Source organism: Cannabis sativa, chromosome 3, assembly GCF_029168945.1.
Source record: "Cannabis sativa cultivar Pink pepper isolate KNU-18-1 chromosome 3, ASM2916894v1, whole genome shotgun sequence".
Lineage (NCBI taxonomy): Eukaryota > Viridiplantae > Streptophyta > Magnoliopsida > Rosales > Cannabaceae > Cannabis > Cannabis sativa.
The window spans coordinates 61,044,154-61,063,918 of NC_083603.1; the positions used below are offsets into that span (position 1 = coordinate 61,044,154).

The 19,765-nt window shown below is 34.9% G+C and overlaps 2 protein-coding genes across 11 annotated transcripts; both read left to right on the top strand.

The window, feature by feature from the left end:
- The first annotated feature begins 8,358 nt into the window (after nucleotides 1-8,358).
- LOC115710142 (synaptonemal complex protein 1) lies at nucleotides 8,359-12,000 on the top strand. 9 transcript variants are annotated; one of them, XM_030638476.2, is made up of 8 exons: nucleotides 8,359-8,510; nucleotides 8,926-9,061; nucleotides 9,539-9,598; nucleotides 9,711-9,813; nucleotides 10,090-10,684; nucleotides 10,783-10,918; nucleotides 11,064-11,245; nucleotides 11,319-12,000. In XM_030638476.2, exons 2-8 carry the CDS (start codon nucleotides 8,981-8,983, stop codon nucleotides 11,389-11,391), a joined length of 1,230 nt encoding a protein of 409 aa, XP_030494336.2. In that variant the 5' UTR covers nucleotides 8,359-8,510; nucleotides 8,926-8,980; the 3' UTR covers nucleotides 11,392-12,000. The 9 variants fall into 9 exon arrangements, with proteins under 9 accessions (XP_030494336.2, XP_060968163.1, XP_060968166.1 ...); XM_061112180.1 differs by having other exon boundaries at nucleotides 11,064-11,231; XM_030638477.2 differs by having other exon boundaries at nucleotides 8,374-8,464.
- A 3,384-nt stretch (nucleotides 12,001-15,384) lies between these two features.
- Nucleotides 15,385-19,537, top strand: LOC115710141 (uncharacterized). 2 transcript variants are annotated; one of them, XM_030638473.2, is made up of 4 exons: nucleotides 15,385-18,452; nucleotides 18,537-18,653; nucleotides 18,795-18,976; nucleotides 19,164-19,537. In XM_030638473.2, exon 1 carries the CDS (start codon nucleotides 15,489-15,491, stop codon nucleotides 18,408-18,410), a length of 2,922 nt encoding a protein of 973 aa, XP_030494333.2. In that variant the 5' UTR covers nucleotides 15,385-15,488; the 3' UTR covers nucleotides 18,411-18,452; nucleotides 18,537-18,653; nucleotides 18,795-18,976; nucleotides 19,164-19,537. The 2 variants fall into 2 exon arrangements, with proteins under 2 accessions (XP_030494333.2, XP_060968162.1); XM_061112179.1 differs by having other exon boundaries at nucleotides 18,795-18,881.
- The last annotated feature ends 228 nt before the right edge of the window (nucleotides 19,538-19,765 follow it).

The following is a 19,765-nucleotide window of genomic DNA, read 5'->3' on the forward strand; positions in this document are numbered from 1 at the left end:
TGTACAATCTTCATCGGCTCGTCCTCACGGTTCCTCAGCCTTGGCCTTGCCCTTACCTACACATAAACATAGCACTGGGAGTCGACAAACTCAGTAAGAAAAGCATAAATCATAAAATATACATAAATCCCGGGTTATGATCAGACGCCCATACCCTTGACCACAACCCTAATCCCCGTGTCCCACACAGTACTGAGTCTCGAACGTTCGTACGACGGTACTTTTGACAGAGTAACAGCCTATACTCGGTACACTGGTCATACTCCAGCTGCTAGTCATACTCTAGCCTTACCGATGTGTTACGGTATCAGCCTATACTCAGTACACTAGTCATACTCTAGCTGCTAGTCATACTCTAGCCTTATCGATGTGATACAGCCAAACAGTACAGTACCATCGACCATAATATCAGCCTATACTCGGTACGCTAGTCATACTCTAGCCGTATCGATGTGATACTGTCGGATGGTACGAAGCCAACATACATATCTAATGTAATCTAACAGGCTTCCTAACATGCACGCTAAACATGTAAATACATATGCATACTGTTATACTAATCTTACATCGATTCCGAATTCAGGTGTGCCGGTCAACCTGAGTGGAACGAACTGCTTGGCAAATTACAGGCTCCTAAACCATAATAATCACAACACTGATAAGTGACATGCTAAATCACTTCCCGGGGACTTAAACTAGAAACTAAAAGTTTCCCTATCGATAAAAAGCATGGCAATACCCTAAACAACACAAAAATGGGAAGAACTAGGGTTCCCGAAATTGTCCCAACCGTTAGATCGGCTCTACAACCGGAATTCCAGTTCTGTGAGGAACCCAGAACACCAACCGGAATTCCGGTTCCTACAGGTCATACTGAACCGGAATTCCGGTTCAGTGCAGGAAACTTCAAAAATTCATTTCTCACTCAAATCAACCCCAAACTTCATGCAACCTTCCAGACCTGTTCTAAATACCCCAAATAACATAACCCAAGCAATAAAGCCAAGCTTCATACACAGAAATGCATTTCCCTATTAAAGGTTCAAGATTGAGTTCAAATACTCAAAACTTGACTAACCCCTCAAACAACCACTAATTCATGCATAAATCAACCTATTCCAACATAATTTAACTCCAGAAAACACAATTACACAATAACAACAATCACAGCAACAAGATTCACCATTTTACCTTGAAAACCATAGTTTTTGAGCCAAAATTCCAAACTTGAACAAAAGTAACTAGCATGCATCAAAACCTATCCTATTTCACTTAATTAAACATTTTTTAAGCTATAGAAAACAACAACAACAACTAACAGCAGCTACAATACCAAATTCACCAAGCATGCAATTATTTTTCTTCAAAAATTCAAGAAGGTTTCAAGAACCATACCTCCTTAGCTTGATATCACTACCAACTAGCTAAACTAACAAGAATTACAGAGCAAAAATCCCAGCCCTAGCAGCCCCAATCAAAACCGAAGGAGAGAGAGAGAGAGAGTTCTTGAGAGAAAAAAGCAAACTTGCTTTCTTTTCCAATTTTCTAATTTTTTGAATAAAATGAGTTAATGTCTCATTTCTTTCTTTAATTCAGCCAACATATAACAAATAAAACAATTAATTCATAACTCTAAGTCCACTAAAGGACAAAAGTTTACGGGGAAAAATGACTATTTTGCCCCTCCCACACTAAAAGGATTAAAAGACACTAAAAGGGGTATTTTCGGAAAACTCTAAATTCCCGACTAATCCCGACATTTCCAATGTCTAAATAAACTGTCACAATAAACCAAAATACTAAATTGTGATTCTACTAAGCCATACACCGCGTTCCATGTTGTCGGGCACCGAAAATGTAAAATTATGAAATTTCACTATATAACATAAAAATGCATTCAGAATTCAAATATAACAACATAAATAACTATTTAAATATCTATAAATAATTTTCATAATTAAATCTTAATTAACTGCTAATTTCCAAACTAAACTAAGCGGTCTTTACATTCTCTCAACATGGAGAAAATCCTCAATCGGAGTGTTCCTTGTCGACTCTCTTTTAATGACAACAGCCTGCTCCTCGAAGAGTTCACTAAGGAAGATATAAAAGCTGCTATTGACCAAATTCACCCCCTCAAAGCTCTGGGGAAAGATGGATTGCCGGGGCTATTTTATCATAATCATTGGGACGAGGTGGGGAAGGAGGTTATAGCGACTTGCTTGGTAGTGTTTAACAACAACGAAGATTGTAGTTGCATTAATGATACATTGTTATGTCTTATCCCCAAAGTGAAAGATCCAACATCGGTGAGTGATTTTAGACCATTAAGTCATTGCAATGTAGTTTATAAAAAGATCTCTAAATGTCTGGCAAATAGGATGAAGATGAGTATGGATAAGGTGATCTCCGAGAATCAGAGTGCTTTCATCAAGGGGAGACAGATACAAGACAATGCCATTTTGGGATTTGAAAGCCTCCACTACTTGAAAAAGGGTCGGTTTGGGAATGGAAAGAAGATGGCTCTAAACTTGATATGTCAAAAGCATATGACCGAGTTGAATGGAGATTTCTGGAAGGTATGATGAGATGATTGGGTTATGATGAGCGATGGATAGCCAAGGTCATGGGCTGTGTGAAGTCGGTAACCTTCTCGGTTTTACTCAATGGAAAAGCTCGGGGACACATCATTCCGGAAAGAGGTTTGAGGCAAGGGGACCCCTTATCTCCGTTTTTGTTTCTTATTTGCTCTGATGGGCTGTCTTGCTTAATTAATGAAGCAAGTCGTGCCAACAAACTTCATGGTCTCCGTTTTGGGCATCTAGAGAGAAGATTGACTCGTCTACTGTTTGCCGATGATAGTTTGATTTTTATGGATGCAACAGTTGAGGAAGGGGAAGCTATTACGGAGGTACTTCAGAAGTATTCTGCCTTATCGGGCCAATGCATTAATTTCAATAAATCTAACCTATGTGTTGGTAGAAAGATTTCCCATGCAGAAGGTCAGAGATTAGCTGCATCTCTTGGGGTCACATTCACAGAAAATCACACAAAGTACCTTGGTCTTCCTGCCTTTGTTGGCCGAAATAAGAGGGAAGCTTTTGGCTTGATTCGAAACAAAGTCTGGGACAAACTTCAAGGGTGGAAAATGGGACTCTTCTCTCAGGTCGGTCGTGAGGTGTTGATCAAATTAACTATCTAAGCAATTCCGGTTTATGTCATGAGCTGTTTTAGACTTTCGAAAGGTCTGATTCACAAGATTCAGGCCCTCATTGCTCGGTTCTGGTGGGGATCTACTACGGCCAAGCATCAAATTCATTGGGGGGATTGGGAGAAGCTTTGCAAGGAAAAATGGCTGGTGGTATGGGGTTCAAAGATTTGGAAGATTTCAACTAAGCTCTTTTAGCAAAGCAAGGTTGGAAACTGGTCACAAACCCCAACAGCTTGTTTGCTCAGGTGATGAAGGCTCTCTATTTTCCAAATGTAGAGTTTCATGAGGCGGGCAAAGGTGCTTGGTGTTCTAATGTTTGGAGGGGTATCCTTTGGGGCCGAGAACTACTAATGAAGGGGACAAGGTGGCGTGTGACTGATGGGTGTAAAGTAAGAATAAATGAGGATCGTTGGATTCCTAGAGGAGCCCCATTTCTCCTCCGAACCCCCGCTAAGGTGCCTCCTAATACTTATGTGGAAAGTCTCATTAACGAAACAGGAGATTGGAAGATAGAGGTTCTTGAGGAGAGGATGAATGTGGAAGATATTCGTTGGATATTGGGGATCCAAACTATGAGAGGTTGTGGTGAAGATGAGCTCATTTGGAACTTTACAATTGATGGAGAGTATACGGTGGCTAGTGGCTACACAATGAAGCAAATTGAGAAAAAAGGAGCGGAGATGTCAGACAAATCGATACTAAGGAGGTGGTGGAAAGAGGTTTGGCACTCAAACTTAACTCCGAAAATGAAGAACTTTGTTTGGAGAGTCTGCCATAGTTGGGTTCCCTCAAAGAGTGAGCTTGCAAAGAGAGGTATAAAGATGGATAGAACTTGTACAGGTTGCTGGAACCATGTTGAGACTATCAGACATGCTATATGGCATTGCCCTCGACTAAGACATGTTTGGAAAGAGGCGGGTTTCTGGCACCTCTTTCCCAAAGCCTTGGTTTGATGTCGGATTTAATAGAGTTTCTTATGTTTATGGCTAGTAAATGCTCTAAGCAGGAATTTGAAATGTTTTTGGGCATGAGTTGGATGGTTTGGAGTCAACGGAATAAACGAATTTTCCAAAACAAGGATACTCCTTTGAAGAGTTGGACCCCTTAGGCTCTTGATTTTGTCAATCATGCTCTTACGCAGTCTACTGTCATCAAGGAAAAGAAGAAGGACAAGGGTGTTAACAGGTGGAAGACTCCTCCGATTGGCACATTTTTGATCAATTGCGATGCTGCTCTGTGTACAGACCAGTTGGAGAGTGGAGTGGCTGCTGTCATCAGAGATTCTAGGGGGTGTTTGGTTGCTGCAGAGGCTATATATCATCAAGGTTGTGTTTCGGTTCTAATGGCTGAGAGCATGGCTATTAGATTGGGTCTGAAGTTGGGTCAAAGAATGAACACCAAACCGTTTTATCTCAACTCAGATAACCAAACTGCTATAAACCAGCTGCTGTCTAGGAAAGCTCCTCGGGCAGATTGGGGGCTGCCGTTGATGGACATTTTCTCTTCTAATCTGCTAGATGGTTGTGTGGATATTCAATATGTTAGTAGAGATTGCAATAATGTTGCTCACTCCTTAGCTAAGTGGGCCTTTAATCTCAAATGTAATTCTGTTTGGTCAGAGATGTTACCCTCTTATGTTGCTGCCATTTTAGATGCAGAGAAGCCTGACCTTGTGTAGTTTCTTTGTTGTTGAATAAAGTACTTTCCTTTCAAAAAAAAAAAAAAACTAATTCGTTCAATTAAAAAAATAAATAATTTTTCTTTTAAAACAAAAACTATCATATAAATCATAACTTTCTTTGACCCATTATAATATCTATAATTAAATATATCTATTAATTAATTATTTTTACAATTTTCAAAAACCAACACTAACATTTTCTCAAAAAAAATAAAATAAAATAACACTAACAAAAATAAACTAAATTATCTAATTGATTTTATTCAAAAAAAAAAAAAAGTATTTAATTGATTAGTTTTTCAACTAAGTAAAAGGTGCCAAGTAGTAAATAATTAAAGAATTAAAAAAATTATTAATTCAATTAATTAATTGTTTTATTTCTTAATCATACAAGCCATGAAGTGAATACTTAAATTCTTAAAGGATTAAATAAAATTGTTCTATTAATTATATATATACATATATATTGTAAAATATCATATAAATCAATTACTCCTTATACAGTTTTTGTTTTTTAAATACTCCTTATGCAGTTAAAAAAAACTAATGCTAAAATAAATTTTATGTTTTTTTTTTAATTTTTGAATTGAAACAAATAGATGTAATTGATAGCTTGACACAATTGATATAGTTCCAACATCTTAATTGAACTAATTATAATAAATATTTATTAAAATTATGTTATAAAATTTGAATTGAAATAAAAAATCTACAATAAAAATAATTAATCAATATTAAAAAATTAATTAACTAATTGTATTAATTAATTAGTAATTTAATCTATTTATCCTTCTTCTCTTATTTTTCTATTTTTTTTTTAAGTTTTTTAATCTATTTAATTAATTAATAAATTAAAAAAAATTAAAAAAAATCTCTTTAAAGTAATATTAATAATCATTATTATCTTTATTTTATTTTTTTGGAAAAAAGAACTCATTTATTCCAAAAAATTTCGGTAACAATATGAACTAATTACTTTATATATATGGAATATTTTTTAATATGTATTACCCATTAATAGGTAATAAACAAATTTAACTATAAATATTAATTTTAAAAATATTAAATTATTAGATTATAAAAGAAAATTTTGAATTTCTATGTTTAATTTAACTACTTAATTAAATAAAATATCAAAATATACCTCTTTTTACACAATATCAAAAATATGTTTATATGAAAAAATATTTAAGTCAAATTCAACTTTTTTAATCACTTTTTTGTCGAAAAACTTTTTTTTATTATTTTTTTTTTCAGCTGATGGACCAATCTCAGCCCATATAATGTAAAAATGAGAAATTTTTCTAATTAAATAGAAAAATTAATCATTAAAACTCAAAATTTTCTAATATTACCCATTCATGGGTATACCCATTAAAAGAGCACCCATATATATATATATATACTAGGTGATTGTTACGTGCCAAGCCACGTAGTGTTAGTTTTATTTAATATTTTAGTTTTTTATTTTAATTAATAATTAAAATAGTATAATTATTTGAACGATTTTTTTTATAAAAATAAAATATGTGTCAGTATATTTAGTAAGTAAAACATAGTTGTGTTATAATAATGTATGTTATTAATAGTAAAATGTACATTAGTCTTCTAATTGAAAAAAGTTCTATTATCTCATTTCATATCTAATAATAGCTACACAACTATATATTTATAGACTTTCACATTCTTTGCAAATTACTAATAAGCACCAATAATATTTTCATATTCTAATATTTTTCAACCTTCTCCTCTTGGTGGTAAAATTAAAAATAAAACTAAAAATAAGCACAAACATATAAGGTAAATACTAATTACAGCCTATTTCATCTTTTTTATTATTATTTTTTTAAGCCCAAGCCCAAAAATCTCTAAGCCAACACAATCAATCTTCTTTTATATTATCTTTTCTAGATATTTTATCTATATTTTTCTTTTTTAAAAAATAAATAAAAAAATTATTAATATTCTCCCAAGATAGGTTTGTTAGAGAGATATGTGGCTAACATGATTTTTTTAATTTAAAAAGAGATTATTAATATTTAAAAGATTGTTTATTTAAAAGATTGTTTAATTTTTTGGGTTTAATTATTGGGTTTATTTTTTAACCTAATCGTTAAATTTAACAGAATATTCTTTTATTTTTAAGTATATTCTGTTAAACCAAGAATGTTAAACCAAGAAATGCCGTTAGATAGGCACTTTTAATATATAAAGATATCTATATATTTATTATCAAGCACATCTCTATTCTAACTAGAAAATATGTTCTTACCAACTTTTCTATTTTCTTTTATCTTGTGTTTTGTGCATGTATTATGGAGCTATGGTCTTTTACTTGCATTTAGTTTATGGTATATGGGATTCTTTATTACGTGTGTATTAGATTAATTTAGGATTTAATTTGTAAAAATATTTTTTGACCATTTAAATTTAATTTTGTTATTGACTTGTGTTCGTGTATGTTAGATTTTTTTGTACACTTTTAATAAAATTAAAGTATGTGATTACATGTAAGATGCAATTATTATAACACTTTTAAATAAAGTACGATTGCAAATGAAATACGTCGATGATAATAACTTTGAATAAAATAGTAACTACAAATAAAGTACAATAATAATAATAATTTTGAATACAACGACAACTACAAGTGATATACGGTAATAATAACGATTTAAATTTTTTTTTATCTTTTAATTTACATTACTAAAATATATTTTTTGCTTTAATTATATTCTAACTTTGTTAATCATATAATATGAATTTTGTGATTTGTGATGTTTAACACATATCTAATAGATTAATTTAAGAATTATGACTCTTTGTTTTTGTTAATTAGACATTTTTTAAAAGCAAATATAAACTAAATATAGATTTATATATACTCAATATTGATTTAAATTTAAACAAATGATTTATCTTATTTTTTTAATACATATACCATATAAACAATTTGTACCTACATAATCTATTTATCTACATAATCTATTTATGCACCAAATATCAAATTGAATACGTAATATATAATCCTATACTTAAAATATCACAAGTATCTTTCAAATTAAAAAAGCTTATTATATTATTAAAAAAATTAAAAAATTATTTTAATAAGCGAAATGCGAGTTTTTTACTAGTTGAGTAGTAAAAATAAATAAATTTGAATATTTTCTTTTTAGGGTTTAAAATAAATTTGAGTATTTGTTAAAATAAATAAATAAATTTGAGCATTCAGAGTATAACAATAATAAATTTGAGTATTTGAGTTAACCTTATTATATTGGAAATTTTATTTTAGTGGAGCCACGGAAATATTTAACGGTGGAGTTTAGTATTTTGAAATTTCAAGGTCCCTTCCTCAAAAAAAAAAAAAAAAAAAAAAAAAAAAAAATGTCAGAATATTTTTCGTTCTAGAGAAAAGAAAAGAAAAAAATTCAAAATATTTTAATTTCATTTATTTTGAAGATAAATAATTATATGTTAACCAAAATAAACTAAACTAAAAGAGGAATAGGAATAGAGAAAGTGACCCAAAGTCTCCTTTTCTCTCGCTCAAGAAAAAAGATCTTGAACTGGTTGGTGCTGCTCTCAGATTTTACTGCAACTTCGTGCATTTTTCCGGTACATATTTCTCTTGTCTTGTATGTGTTTAATTAATGGATTTTCGTTTCCTTGAATTGGGTTTCACTCTTTCGAATCGGGTTTTCTTCGAACATTTTTCTATTTCTCAAATTTCTGTGTCTCATCTTCTTGTGGCTTTGTTATTGTCGTAAGGTCAGGTCACCTACTTCGAATTCTTTTGCTGTCTTCTTGGCCCTTTGTTTGGTTGGTCAGGAATTTTTTTTTAATAGAAGTGAAATTCTTCAGCTTTGTTCTATGGTCCTCGTGGCCAATTAGGGGAAACGGCATTTATGATCATGAGTACTGTATGTTGCGATAGTTATGTTTGGTGTCTTGTTCTACAAATGCTACTGTTATCTCTTCAATTTATAGTAGTTTTTATTGATGGGATTCTTGAGTTTGTTTTTAAACGCAGGTATCCATTGAATGGGCACATTTGGTTAAGATTTTGTTTTTTTTATCTCACACAAATGTCTAGCCACAGCAGAAGTCAAAGTGAAAGCGCTTTCGATGTTGAAGAACTATTAGAGATTGGAGCAAGATGTAGAGAGGTAGCATATGTTTCTTGTTTAACTATTCAGATGATTGCTCTCAGATATTATTTTTAGTAAAATGCTCTTTCGGTTACAATATGTTTCTCAGGCTTAAACACTTAAGAGTTTAAACATTTGTGTGTGTGCGTGTGTGACTGTATTGATTCTCATTCTGCATATGAAATCTTTATATATGTTAAAAGGAAATGGTGATGAGCAGAAGACTTTGAGATACACATTTTCTTCTGAATATGATGATTGGTGGGGGTCTTGTAAGTTTACAGTTATTGGTTTGTCATGTTCCTTTGAGATGTTGTCCATGTAATTCCCGTGCTATTTGGAATGCTAGTATTTGATAATACTGCTAACTCATTACCATGTTGCCTCAAACTTGAGTTATTGTGTAGGAAAAATATCCCCTAGTTTATATGTCCAATCCATGAATACTTTTTCACGTTATGGAATAATATTTATCATCCATTGGTTTGTTTGCAGCTAAGAAAGGAGAAAGACATGTTGAAAGAGTCGCAATCACAAAGCTTTGAATTAATCAGGGTAAGTTCATGATGCCGCATTAACGAGTTTAGTGTAATGGTTTACAATTATTGATTCTTATGCATTTCCTGTCCTTTACTGTTTGAGTTTCTGAGTTCAATTTTTTATGCAGCTACTAGAAAATCATGTGACATCATTATCGACAGGCCGTACAGAGGACAAGAAGCATATTGAAACTTTAGAGAAAGAGCTCATGAACTGCTCTCAAGAAATTGGTACTTCTTTAACTTGTCATTTGCTTACTTTGTTAGTTCTAGGTGTAATATAATTTTGTGATTTATTTGATTGAATCATCATGTATTGTGGAAATCACAGTCTTTGAATCAGATACTTCTTAGAGCTATGTATCCATGCATGACCCAGAGCTTTCAAACTTGTCGCAGCCCATTCGAATCTCCAAAATATTGTTTCCTCTACTAAGTTGCAGTTGCAATTAAACTCAATAAAAACAAATGATAGTTTTAGACTTAACCCATTATAATTTATAACAGATTACCTACAAGATCATCTAAATGCTAGAAACACTGAGGTAGATTGTCTAGAAGAGCATATACGCTACCTTGAATTGAAATTAGCAGACATGGAGACTTTACAGAAGATAGTCGAGAGGTTAAGAGAGGAACTGAAGAAGTCCAGTTCAGAGTGCTTGTTCTTGATTCAGGAGCTAGAAAACAAAGAAGTGGAATTACATAATTCATCTTTGTGCATAGAAAATCTACGGGAGTCGGTTTCATCTATAACATTAGACTCCCAATGTGAAATAGAGAGCATGAAGCTAGATATTGTGGCCTTGGAGCAGAATTACTTTGAAGCTGAGAAAGTACGGAAAGAAGCTCTCCAAGAAAAAGCTAGAACAACTCAGTTGATCCGAGAGCTTGAGGGTCAATTTCAAGATGCTCAGAAAGTTATTGAACACCTAGAATGGGAAAATGAAGAGCTACGGGAAAAGCTCAAGACATCAGATACAAATTTTAGGACATTTTCGCAAAAGCTTGAAAAGCGGTTTGCAAAGGATGCTTCACAACTCAATGTAAAACCATTGTTTGATGAACTAGAGAGCAAATTCACTTTGTCAGAAGAAATGAGGTATCTAATTATTACTTAAAGGTTTTTAAACGAGTTATGCTTCCGTATTAAATGGTTTTCATCTAACTTACATTGAACATTTTAACTTATTGCTGTAGCACTTGTGAAGAAATCATAAGCTCACTGGTTTCAAAGTTTGAAATGCTTTTGGGGCCAAACGAAGATATTATGGACAAAATGCAAACAATGGCAAAGCAAATTGAAGAATATGAGCTTATGGTCGAGCAACTAAAGGTATTAATATTTACAAAGTGGCATTTAACACAAGGCATCTATATTCATGATTTAGTGAGGTTTCAGTCACATATAGAATTTCTGTTCTAAGTTTTGCCGGTCTTTTTTGTCTTTGCGCAAGTACCTTTAAACTATTATGCATCAGGAAGAGCTGAGAGAAGAAAAGTTGAAAGCAAAAGATGAAGCAGAGGATTTAGCTCAAGAAATGGCTGAACTTAGGTACCATATTACCGGCTTGTTAGAAGAAGAGCGTGAACGCCGTGCTTGCATTGAACAGGCATCTCTACATAGAATTGCTGAATTAGAGGCACAGGTACACTGGTACAGGTATCAGTTTACTGATACACTGCATCACATGTGATGATCGCATTTTTTTCTAAAATATTCTGATTCGTGTCAGGTTAAAAAAGTACAAGGAAGAACCTTGGATGCAATCAAGCATCTTGATGGAGCATAGGATAGGAGTGTGGTGATATTTCAATGCGAGTAAAGTTTCATGCCAAATGTGAAGAAATCAATTGATAAATTTTGGAGAACCTATTCGAGTTGGTATTTGTGAAGGTTTTTTGGATTATGCATTATAAATTGCCATAGTCGCCTTGTACATTCCATGGGATAGAAGCTAATTTGCTGGAATTATAGCTCAGGGTTGGAGTATCCATGAGGGAAAGCTGACTGCTAGACAATGGAATATGCAGCAACATACTGCAGAATGAAGGGGCTGTGATACTGGTTTTTATAGCTTTAAGGTTCTTTTTCTCTCTGATTAAATGTGTTGATTGAGCAATTGAGTCGATTTTTGAACATTCACTTTTGAAGCAACGCTCTGCCCTCTCAAGGTTGGGTCAAGTAGTTGGATGGATGAGTGTGTGTGAGGGTGCCCTAGGTTCATGTCCAAAGTGTATCTTATTTTGTAGGAAACATATAAAATAAAGAAATTATCTCGAGCAAGGGGTTGTGTGCGTTAAATATATTTGTTAATTTGTGTATGTATTGGAACATGGTTATAAAATTATATTTGCCTCCATTTTTTAGTCATACATGATGTAGAATAAAGTTAATGAAATAATTTTTGAGTACAATGAAACGTGTCTTTTCATATAACACTTTTCAAAAAAATAAAGTTACAAAAAACAAAAATTTTGGGAACGACAAAATATATATATATTTTTTTATTTTATAAAACAATTGATTTTTTGTTAATATTTTTTTTCCACTTTATCTAACAATATTTTTTTTTCTTTATTTATTTTTTATATTATTTTTTCTCTCTTTGCACATTGTCTTTCATATTAGTTTTTAGGGTCAAGGTTTGGGGTCTATGTCCAAGTCCGTGTATGAGTCATGGGTCCATGGTCGAGTCTGGGACTAGAGTTCGAGGTTTGGGGTTAGGGTCCAAGTTCGGATTCGGGTTCGGGTTAGGGCTAGGATCAGGTTGGAGCTGAGGTCGAGGTTTGGATCTAGGTTTGGATTTGGGGTCAAGGTCCATGGCCGAGTTCGAGTTTATGTTCGGGGCTAGGCGTGGGGTCTTAGGTCTAGTTCTGAGTATGGGTTCGGTTTTAGGGTTTGGGATCCAAGCATGGAGTCTGAGTTCGTGTCTGGGTCTAGAACCAAGGTTAAGGTCAAGTTTTGGGTCCGGGGTCAATGTCAGAACTGGGTCGAAGTTACTAGTTTGGATCAGATCAAGTTTCAGTTTATATCGGGATCTCAAAGTATTGAAGTATTTTCTTTAAAAAAAATCTAAAAATTATTTTTAAAAAACTAACTAAACAAGTCTTAGTTTTAAAATTTTTAATTTTTTTTTTCTCTTTCCGAAAATACAACTTTGGAAAAAAAAAAAAAAACTCAAAACAATGTAAAAAAGAGACCCTTATTTAATTAATTTATTTATTTATTTTTAATAGCATAATACACATTTTTTTTTTGGCTAATTAGTGATTTTTTCCCCTGAACTTTAACACGTACTAAATCGTGCCCCTGAACTTTTTTGGCCGTTAAAAATTCCTCTCGAACTATTGAGATTGTTAAATTTAAGGATTTCTGTCTAATTTTAGTAAAAAATTCTAACATGGATGAAAGTTCAAGGGGCGTGATTTAGTACATATCAAAGTTTGAAAGGCATGATTTGGTAGATATCAAAGTCTTGGGAGCATGGTTTAGTACATAAACTGTAACACCCTAACTAACTTAGGCGTATTACGTGATTTTTAAACGTACTGTGCAGCTCGTCGCTAATCAACGAGGTTTATGGAAAAACGTGATTAATTAAAATTTTGCTTTTTAATTAAACTTATAAAACAATATTACAAAAGACTCGGGATCCCGATTATAAACTTATTTACAAAAAGTTTTAACTGTTTAACTGTTACATAAAATAAAGGTCGTCTAACGACCAGTTACAAAAATTCAGCCTTGCTGTCCCGAGGATCGTACGCTCCAGGCCTAACCGCCCCGACATGTACAATCTCATAAGCTCGCTCACGGTCCATCAGCTATAGCCTTGCCTTTACCTACACATAAACGTAAACTGTGAGTCGACAGACTCAGTAAGAAAAGCATAATAATACTCATACATAATTCTAACTGCCGTGTCCAACACGATACTGAGTCCCGCTACTGCCATGTCCAACATGGTACTGAGCCACTACTGCCATGTCCAACATGGTACTAAGTTTTGAACGTTCACAGGGACGGTACTATTGACAAGTATCCTCCTGATCGGTCGAACCGGTCATACTCCGGCTGCTGGTCATACTCCAGCCTGTACCGACGGGATAGGTCAATAGCACGGAACCACCAACCAAATGTCAGCCTGATCGGTCGAACCGGTCATACTCCGGCCGTCGGTCATACTCCACTCGTACCGACGTGACGGGGTTGGATGGTTCGAAGCCTATATACATAACTAATGTAATCTAACGGGCTTCCTACATGCACGCTAAACATGTAATCTACATATGCATACCGTTATACTAATCTTACCCGGATTCCGAATTCGGTGTGCGGTCAACCCGACCGGAATCGAAGCCGAGCGGCGGACATCGGCTCCTAAACCATAAAAATCACAACGCTATAAGTGACACGCTAAATCACTTTCCGGGGACTTAAACTAGGAACTAAAAGTTTCCCTATCGATAAAAAGCATGGCAATACCCCTTAAAACATAAAAACGAGGAAAAACACGGGTTCTGAAAATTCCCCAACCGGCAGACCGGTTGCCCAACCGGAATTCCGGTTCTGGGAATTACTGAACCCTCATTCGGAATTCCGGTTGCACAACCGGAAAATCAAACCCAATTTGTTCAAAACCTTCCAGACCTGCTCTAAATACCCCAAAGAACAAATCTAAGGCATCAAACTAACCCAGAATTCACAGATACACAACTTGCCATTAAAGCTCAAGCTTTGAGTTCTAAACTCAAACTTGAGCAATTCCCACAAACATGCAATAAAACCTGGTTAATTCTACTTAAATAAGCATGAATAAGCTTCTGAAAACAAGCAAGAACAACAGCAACAACATAGTAACAGATTACACAACATTTCTTCAAAAATCATAACTTTTGCATAGAAACTTAAAGCTTTGCACAACCTATCTAAGATGCTTTCAAAATCACTTAAACAACCCTAATCTAACAAGCTTAAACTCAGAAACAACAACCAGATTTCAGCAGCAACAACCACAAATAATCAAGCATGCATTTCATCAATTTTCATAAAAATCTCAAGAAAACAAATTAGAAAAAGCTAGACAAGAATTACCTTGATTAGAGACACTCTAACTAGCTGAAAATTACTTGAAATTGAAGAGGAAAAATCACCCTTCTTGCTGCCTCAAATGGCCGAAAAGAGAGAGAGAGAGTTGAGAGAGTTTTCTTTGAGAAAATGTAATTTTTCTAAGTTTGGGAAAAAAATGAAATAAAAGCTATATAATCCCATTTTATTCAGCCAACAAATAAACACTTAAACATTTATTTTTCAATTAAATCAAGTCACTAAAAGACAAAAGTCATTGGGGCAAAAAGACCATTTTGCCCCTCCACACTAAAATCACATAAAACACACTAAAGGGGTATTTTGGGAAATTCTAAATTCCCGGCCATTCCCGACATTCCCAATGTCTAAAACCCGTCCCCAAACTACTAACATACTAAGTTGTGATTTCTACTGAGCCAAACGCCGAGTTCCAAAATACCGGACACCGGAAATGCAAAATATGAAAACTACTGAATAACATAACATTTCTGAATTCCATAAATAACAGTAATAAATTATTTAAATAGCTATAAATAATTTCATAATTAAACATAAACAACCGCTAATTTCCAAATTAACTAAGCGGCTTTACATAAAGAAGGACTGAAACAGTAAAATTAAATGAAATTAGTTTTTTTTTTTTTATTTTTGGTACTGACGTTACAATTTTTTTTTTGGGACAATTTTCACTAAAATTTGAATTTTAGATAGACGTAAGAGTGTGAGCAAGCAAACCCTGGTATCGTCAGTCCAATCATCACTGATAGAACCCAAACCGAAACTTGGGAGGAACTGTGTAGCGCCATCAGAGAAGATGCTGAAGGCTAAGGCCTTTGACGGAGCCAATGTTTTCATGTCGCGCAAACTCGTGCCCCCTGAAATCTTCGATGCTCTTCGCGACGCTCTAAACAACAACGGTGCCCAGGTTTTCCTTTGTTCCGATCCTTCTCGCTCTGGCCCCGACGATTTCCACATTATCTCTTCTCCCGATCACGAAAAGTTTGAGGATCTCACAGCCAAAGGTTGTAACTTGCTCGGCCCCCAATGCGTATTTTCGTGTGCTAAGGAACATCGGGCTCTCCCTAAAAGGCAAGGGTTCACCTGCTGCCTCGCAATGGAGGGCGTCAAAGTTCTGGCCACTGGTTTTGAAGGGGATGAAAAGGGTAGGATTGAGAAGTTGGTAACGTCAATGGGAGGAGTATTTCATTCTAGAGCATCTTCGGATGTTAGCTTTGTCATTGCGAAGAATGTTCTTGCCGGGAAATACAAGTTTGCCGTACAAGTCTTGAAGAAACCAGTTATTACAGCGGATTGGTTGTATCAATGCTGGAACGAGCATCGAATTGTTCCCCATGAATCGTTTAGAGTCCTTCCTTTTTCTGGATTGACCATTTGTGTCACCAGAATTCCAGCAGATGAAAGGAAGGAAATGGAGAAAATCATTACACAAAACGGTGGAAAGTACTCTGCTGAGCTTACCAAGAAGTGCACACACCTGATTTCCGATGCTCCTGAAGGTGACAAGTATAAGGTGGCTAGGAGATGGGGCAACGTTCATATTATTAATCGTAAATGGTTTGATCAGTCTGTAGCCAGAAGAGCTCGTCTGGATGAAGAGTCCTATCCTGTTCAGGGTGGTGGTTCTGTATCCTCAAAGAAAAGAAGTGTAAAAATGCAGCTTAGCCAAGGCAAAGATATGGGCAATTTGCAATCTGCACCCTCATCATCAGTGGCTACACACACCAATTCATCAATTATCTCTAGTTCTGGGTTTGTGTTGGATTCAGATGTAGAAGCTACCCTCTCTCAAAGTATGTGCTCTACATTACCTGTTGCTCCAGTCAATTCTAAACAGCATGGTGGCGAAGAACAGAGTGTAGCGAATGATTCTGAGCATGAAGACAGTGACCTCTACTTGTCACAGTGTAGAATATTACTCGTTGGCTTTGAAACTTCTGAAATGCGCAGACTGGTTAACATGGTTCGTAGAGGTGGTGGCTCCCGTTATGTTTTGTTCAACGATAAATTGACCCATATAGTAGTTGGAACTCCTTCGGAGATTGAGAAGAAGGAGGTAAGGAATCTTGCAGCTTTTGGTGTCATTCATGTGGTTAGGACTACCTGGCTTGAAGATTGTGATCGTAAAAAAGAAGAGATACGTGTTGATCAAAGGCATGTTGCACATGATTTACTTCTTCCTAGAGGAGCACTTATGGGATTGGCAGGTCTAAATCAAGGTAGAGTCTCTGCTGCTCATCTGAGCATGCCATCATCTAATCCTTTATCAGGTAGAATAAGGGGTGAAATTGGAATGCCATCACCATTGGAGGGAAACAAAGAAGAAAAACCAGAAGAAATCAACATCAGTGGTTTCAGCTTTATGGCAACAGCAGCAAAATCAGTGCAGCACAGTAACGTTGCTGCTGTAAATGATAATAGTGAGAATAAGAATGAGGCTCCAAAGAGAGTGCAATTTGATTTAAGTACTCAAAATGGAAAAGTTTCAAATGTGTTTGCAGGTAAAGTATTTGAATTTTCAAGTTCCTTTCCTGAAGGACGGAAAGGTGAAATTGTTCAGTGGATAAAACAAGGAGGAGGTGATATAGCTGATGCTTTTCTGAAGCAGAGTGTGAACTTCACAGTTGAATGTCATGGTGTGATACCAAAGTTAGTTTATGATTCCCAAACTTTATGTGTATCGAGTCATTGGATTCGGTCATGTTTGGAGGATGGATGCTTACTGAATGTTAAGGATCACATTCTATATTCTCCACTTCCCTGTTGGATTCCTTTCCCTGGATTTGAAAACTTTCGATTTTGTGTTTCGCAATATGAAGAGAAAGACAGACTGCTTTTGAGAAATTTGTGCTTTGTTCTTGGAGGTAAACTAGTAGGAAGGTTGACAAAGAAGGTCACTCATCTCATTTGCAAATTTGCAAGTGGCCCCAAGTATGAGGCTGCTTGTAAATGGGGAATACGTTCAATTACATCTGATTGGATATATGAATGTGTCAAGCAGAATAAACTTGTTCCTTTTGATCAATTTTCTCCGAAGGAAATCACTGCTCAAGATCAAGAGGCTGGATTGTGTGCTATGAGCCAGTTTTCCACACAAGCTGCCCAAATGATGTCTGGAGACATGCCATCCCAGAGTACAAGTCGATCAGAAGAGATTAAAACATCATTAAATGGAATTATTGGTAGCAGTAAAGAAAGTTTCGGAGGAGCTAAACATACTAGTACATTGCATAAAAAGGCAAGGCTTTTGGAAGATAGTGGTAAATTGAATATGCTTTCTTCTGGGGTACATCCAAATGATTCCATAAGCAATGCTAATAATTCCATCAGAAATGATGTGGTGGCAAAGGGTACAGATAAAGTGTCTCATGTTGTTCCAGATGTAGCTGCAGCAATTGAGGACTTGTTAGAGCAGACTAGTAAGATTCATGATCAAAAGTCACCAGGAAGGACTGCTTGTGATAAAAGTGTTTTCCCATCCAATTGCTCAACCCTTGGTCAAGACCATTCAGATACACATTCCATTGTTGGCTTATCTAAACACTGGTTAAACAGGGAAAAGGATGACAACTACAATTCATCTGGAGATGGAAAAAAGGGCATGTATGATGGATTTAGTGAAACACAAACTGACTCCCAGATTGTTGGTTATGAAGAAGATTTGTCAGGCAGGCAAATGCTTATTGATAGGGTCCGCACCCGGAGTAGTATGACTTAAGATAGCTCCTGTGAAAACTACCAACATTTTGACCTTATTCCTGTGAGTTTTGCTTCTGCATTGTAAAAGGTTCAATTTTTTCTTTTTTAACAAATGTAATGTAAAGTTTTCACCTTATTCCTGAAGCACCTATGAAGAAGTCATAAGCTCACTGATGTCAAAGCTTGAATTGCTTCCGGGGAGGAAATGGAAACTATGTTAAACCAAACTGAAGAAAACAAGCTTATTCTGAAACAACTTAAGGTATTAAGTTTAAAATTTAGAAAATGGCATTTAATACAAAAGATCTGTATTCATGATTTTGTAAGGTTTCATTGAGACTTGTATGATCTCTTCTTTTCTAAGTTTTTGCTGATCTTTTTTTCCTTTCCCAATTTGACTTAGAACAATTATGCACGAGCATTAGGAAGAGTTGAGAGAAAAGTTGAAGACAAAAGATGAAGCGGAGGATCTAACTCAAGAAATTGCTGAGTTAAGTACCATATAACCGTGCAGCAAAGAAGAAGTAACATATAACTGGTTTGATGGAAGAAGAGCGTGCTTGCATTGAACAAGCATCTCTACTGGTATAAGCTTACTATTACTCTGTATCACATGTGATGATTGCACATTTTTTGAAAATGATTTTCGATTGGGTTGTTTGGCAAAATGACATTTTCTTTTTTATAGTTGTTTTGCACAGTGGTCTTGTTTTGTCACAAAGTGAACTACTTCTAGTTATAAGACTCCCTCACACCCTATCATGAATTTCAGATGTTCCACATGCTTGTCAAAAAATCTAGATGTCCCGCGATGCAAAGTGGCTATAAAAGAACAACAAAGACACTTGGATGCCGCTATCAAACATCTTGATGGAGCATAGACCCTGGTCACATGTCATTAGCAAAAGTCAATAATTCCTTTAATAAGCTTTGGAGAACCTTTTGGAGCCGTGTTATTTCTTAAGGTTTTACAGATTATGTATTATGGACTGCTGTAGCCAAAGTGTACAATGTACATTTTGATGGGATAGAAGAAGTTGAATTTGGTGGAATGTAAATATTTGCTTTTTGTGGACAAATGAAGCAATTGGTAGAATAATTGCTCATCTTCCTGATAAGAGGCAACCAAGAAGTTCGTTCAATATCTTTCCTAAGCTTCTTTTAATGGCTTTAATTGTTTTTGTCAAGAACATTAAACTAGTTTAAGTCTTTTTTTTTTTTTTGACATGTAGTTTAAGTCTTAAAAATCTGTTGGACATTTCCACTCCATTAGATCTGAATGCTAAATACTTGCATTATTAAATGACTTTTGAAAATATTGTTGAAATCTACTACACAGAACAACTCCACCTCCTTTTTTGGGTTGGAAAAAGG

Coding starts and splice junctions, on each gene's coding strand:
- LOC115710141 (XM_030638473.2), top strand. CDS start 15,489: ATGCTGAAGGCTAAGGCCTTTGACGGAGCCAATGTTTTCATGTCGCGC.
- LOC115710142 (XM_030638475.2), top strand. CDS start 8,801: ATGATCATGAGTACTGTATGTTGCGATAGTTATGTTTGGTGTCTTGTT. Junction 9,814..10,089: donor GAACTGCTCTCAAGAAATTG/GTACTTCTTTAA, acceptor AATTTATAACAG/ATTACCTACAAGATCATCTA. Junction 10,919..11,063: donor TTATGGTCGAGCAACTAAAG/GTATTAATATTT, acceptor ATTATGCATCAG/GAAGAGCTGAGAGAAGAAAA.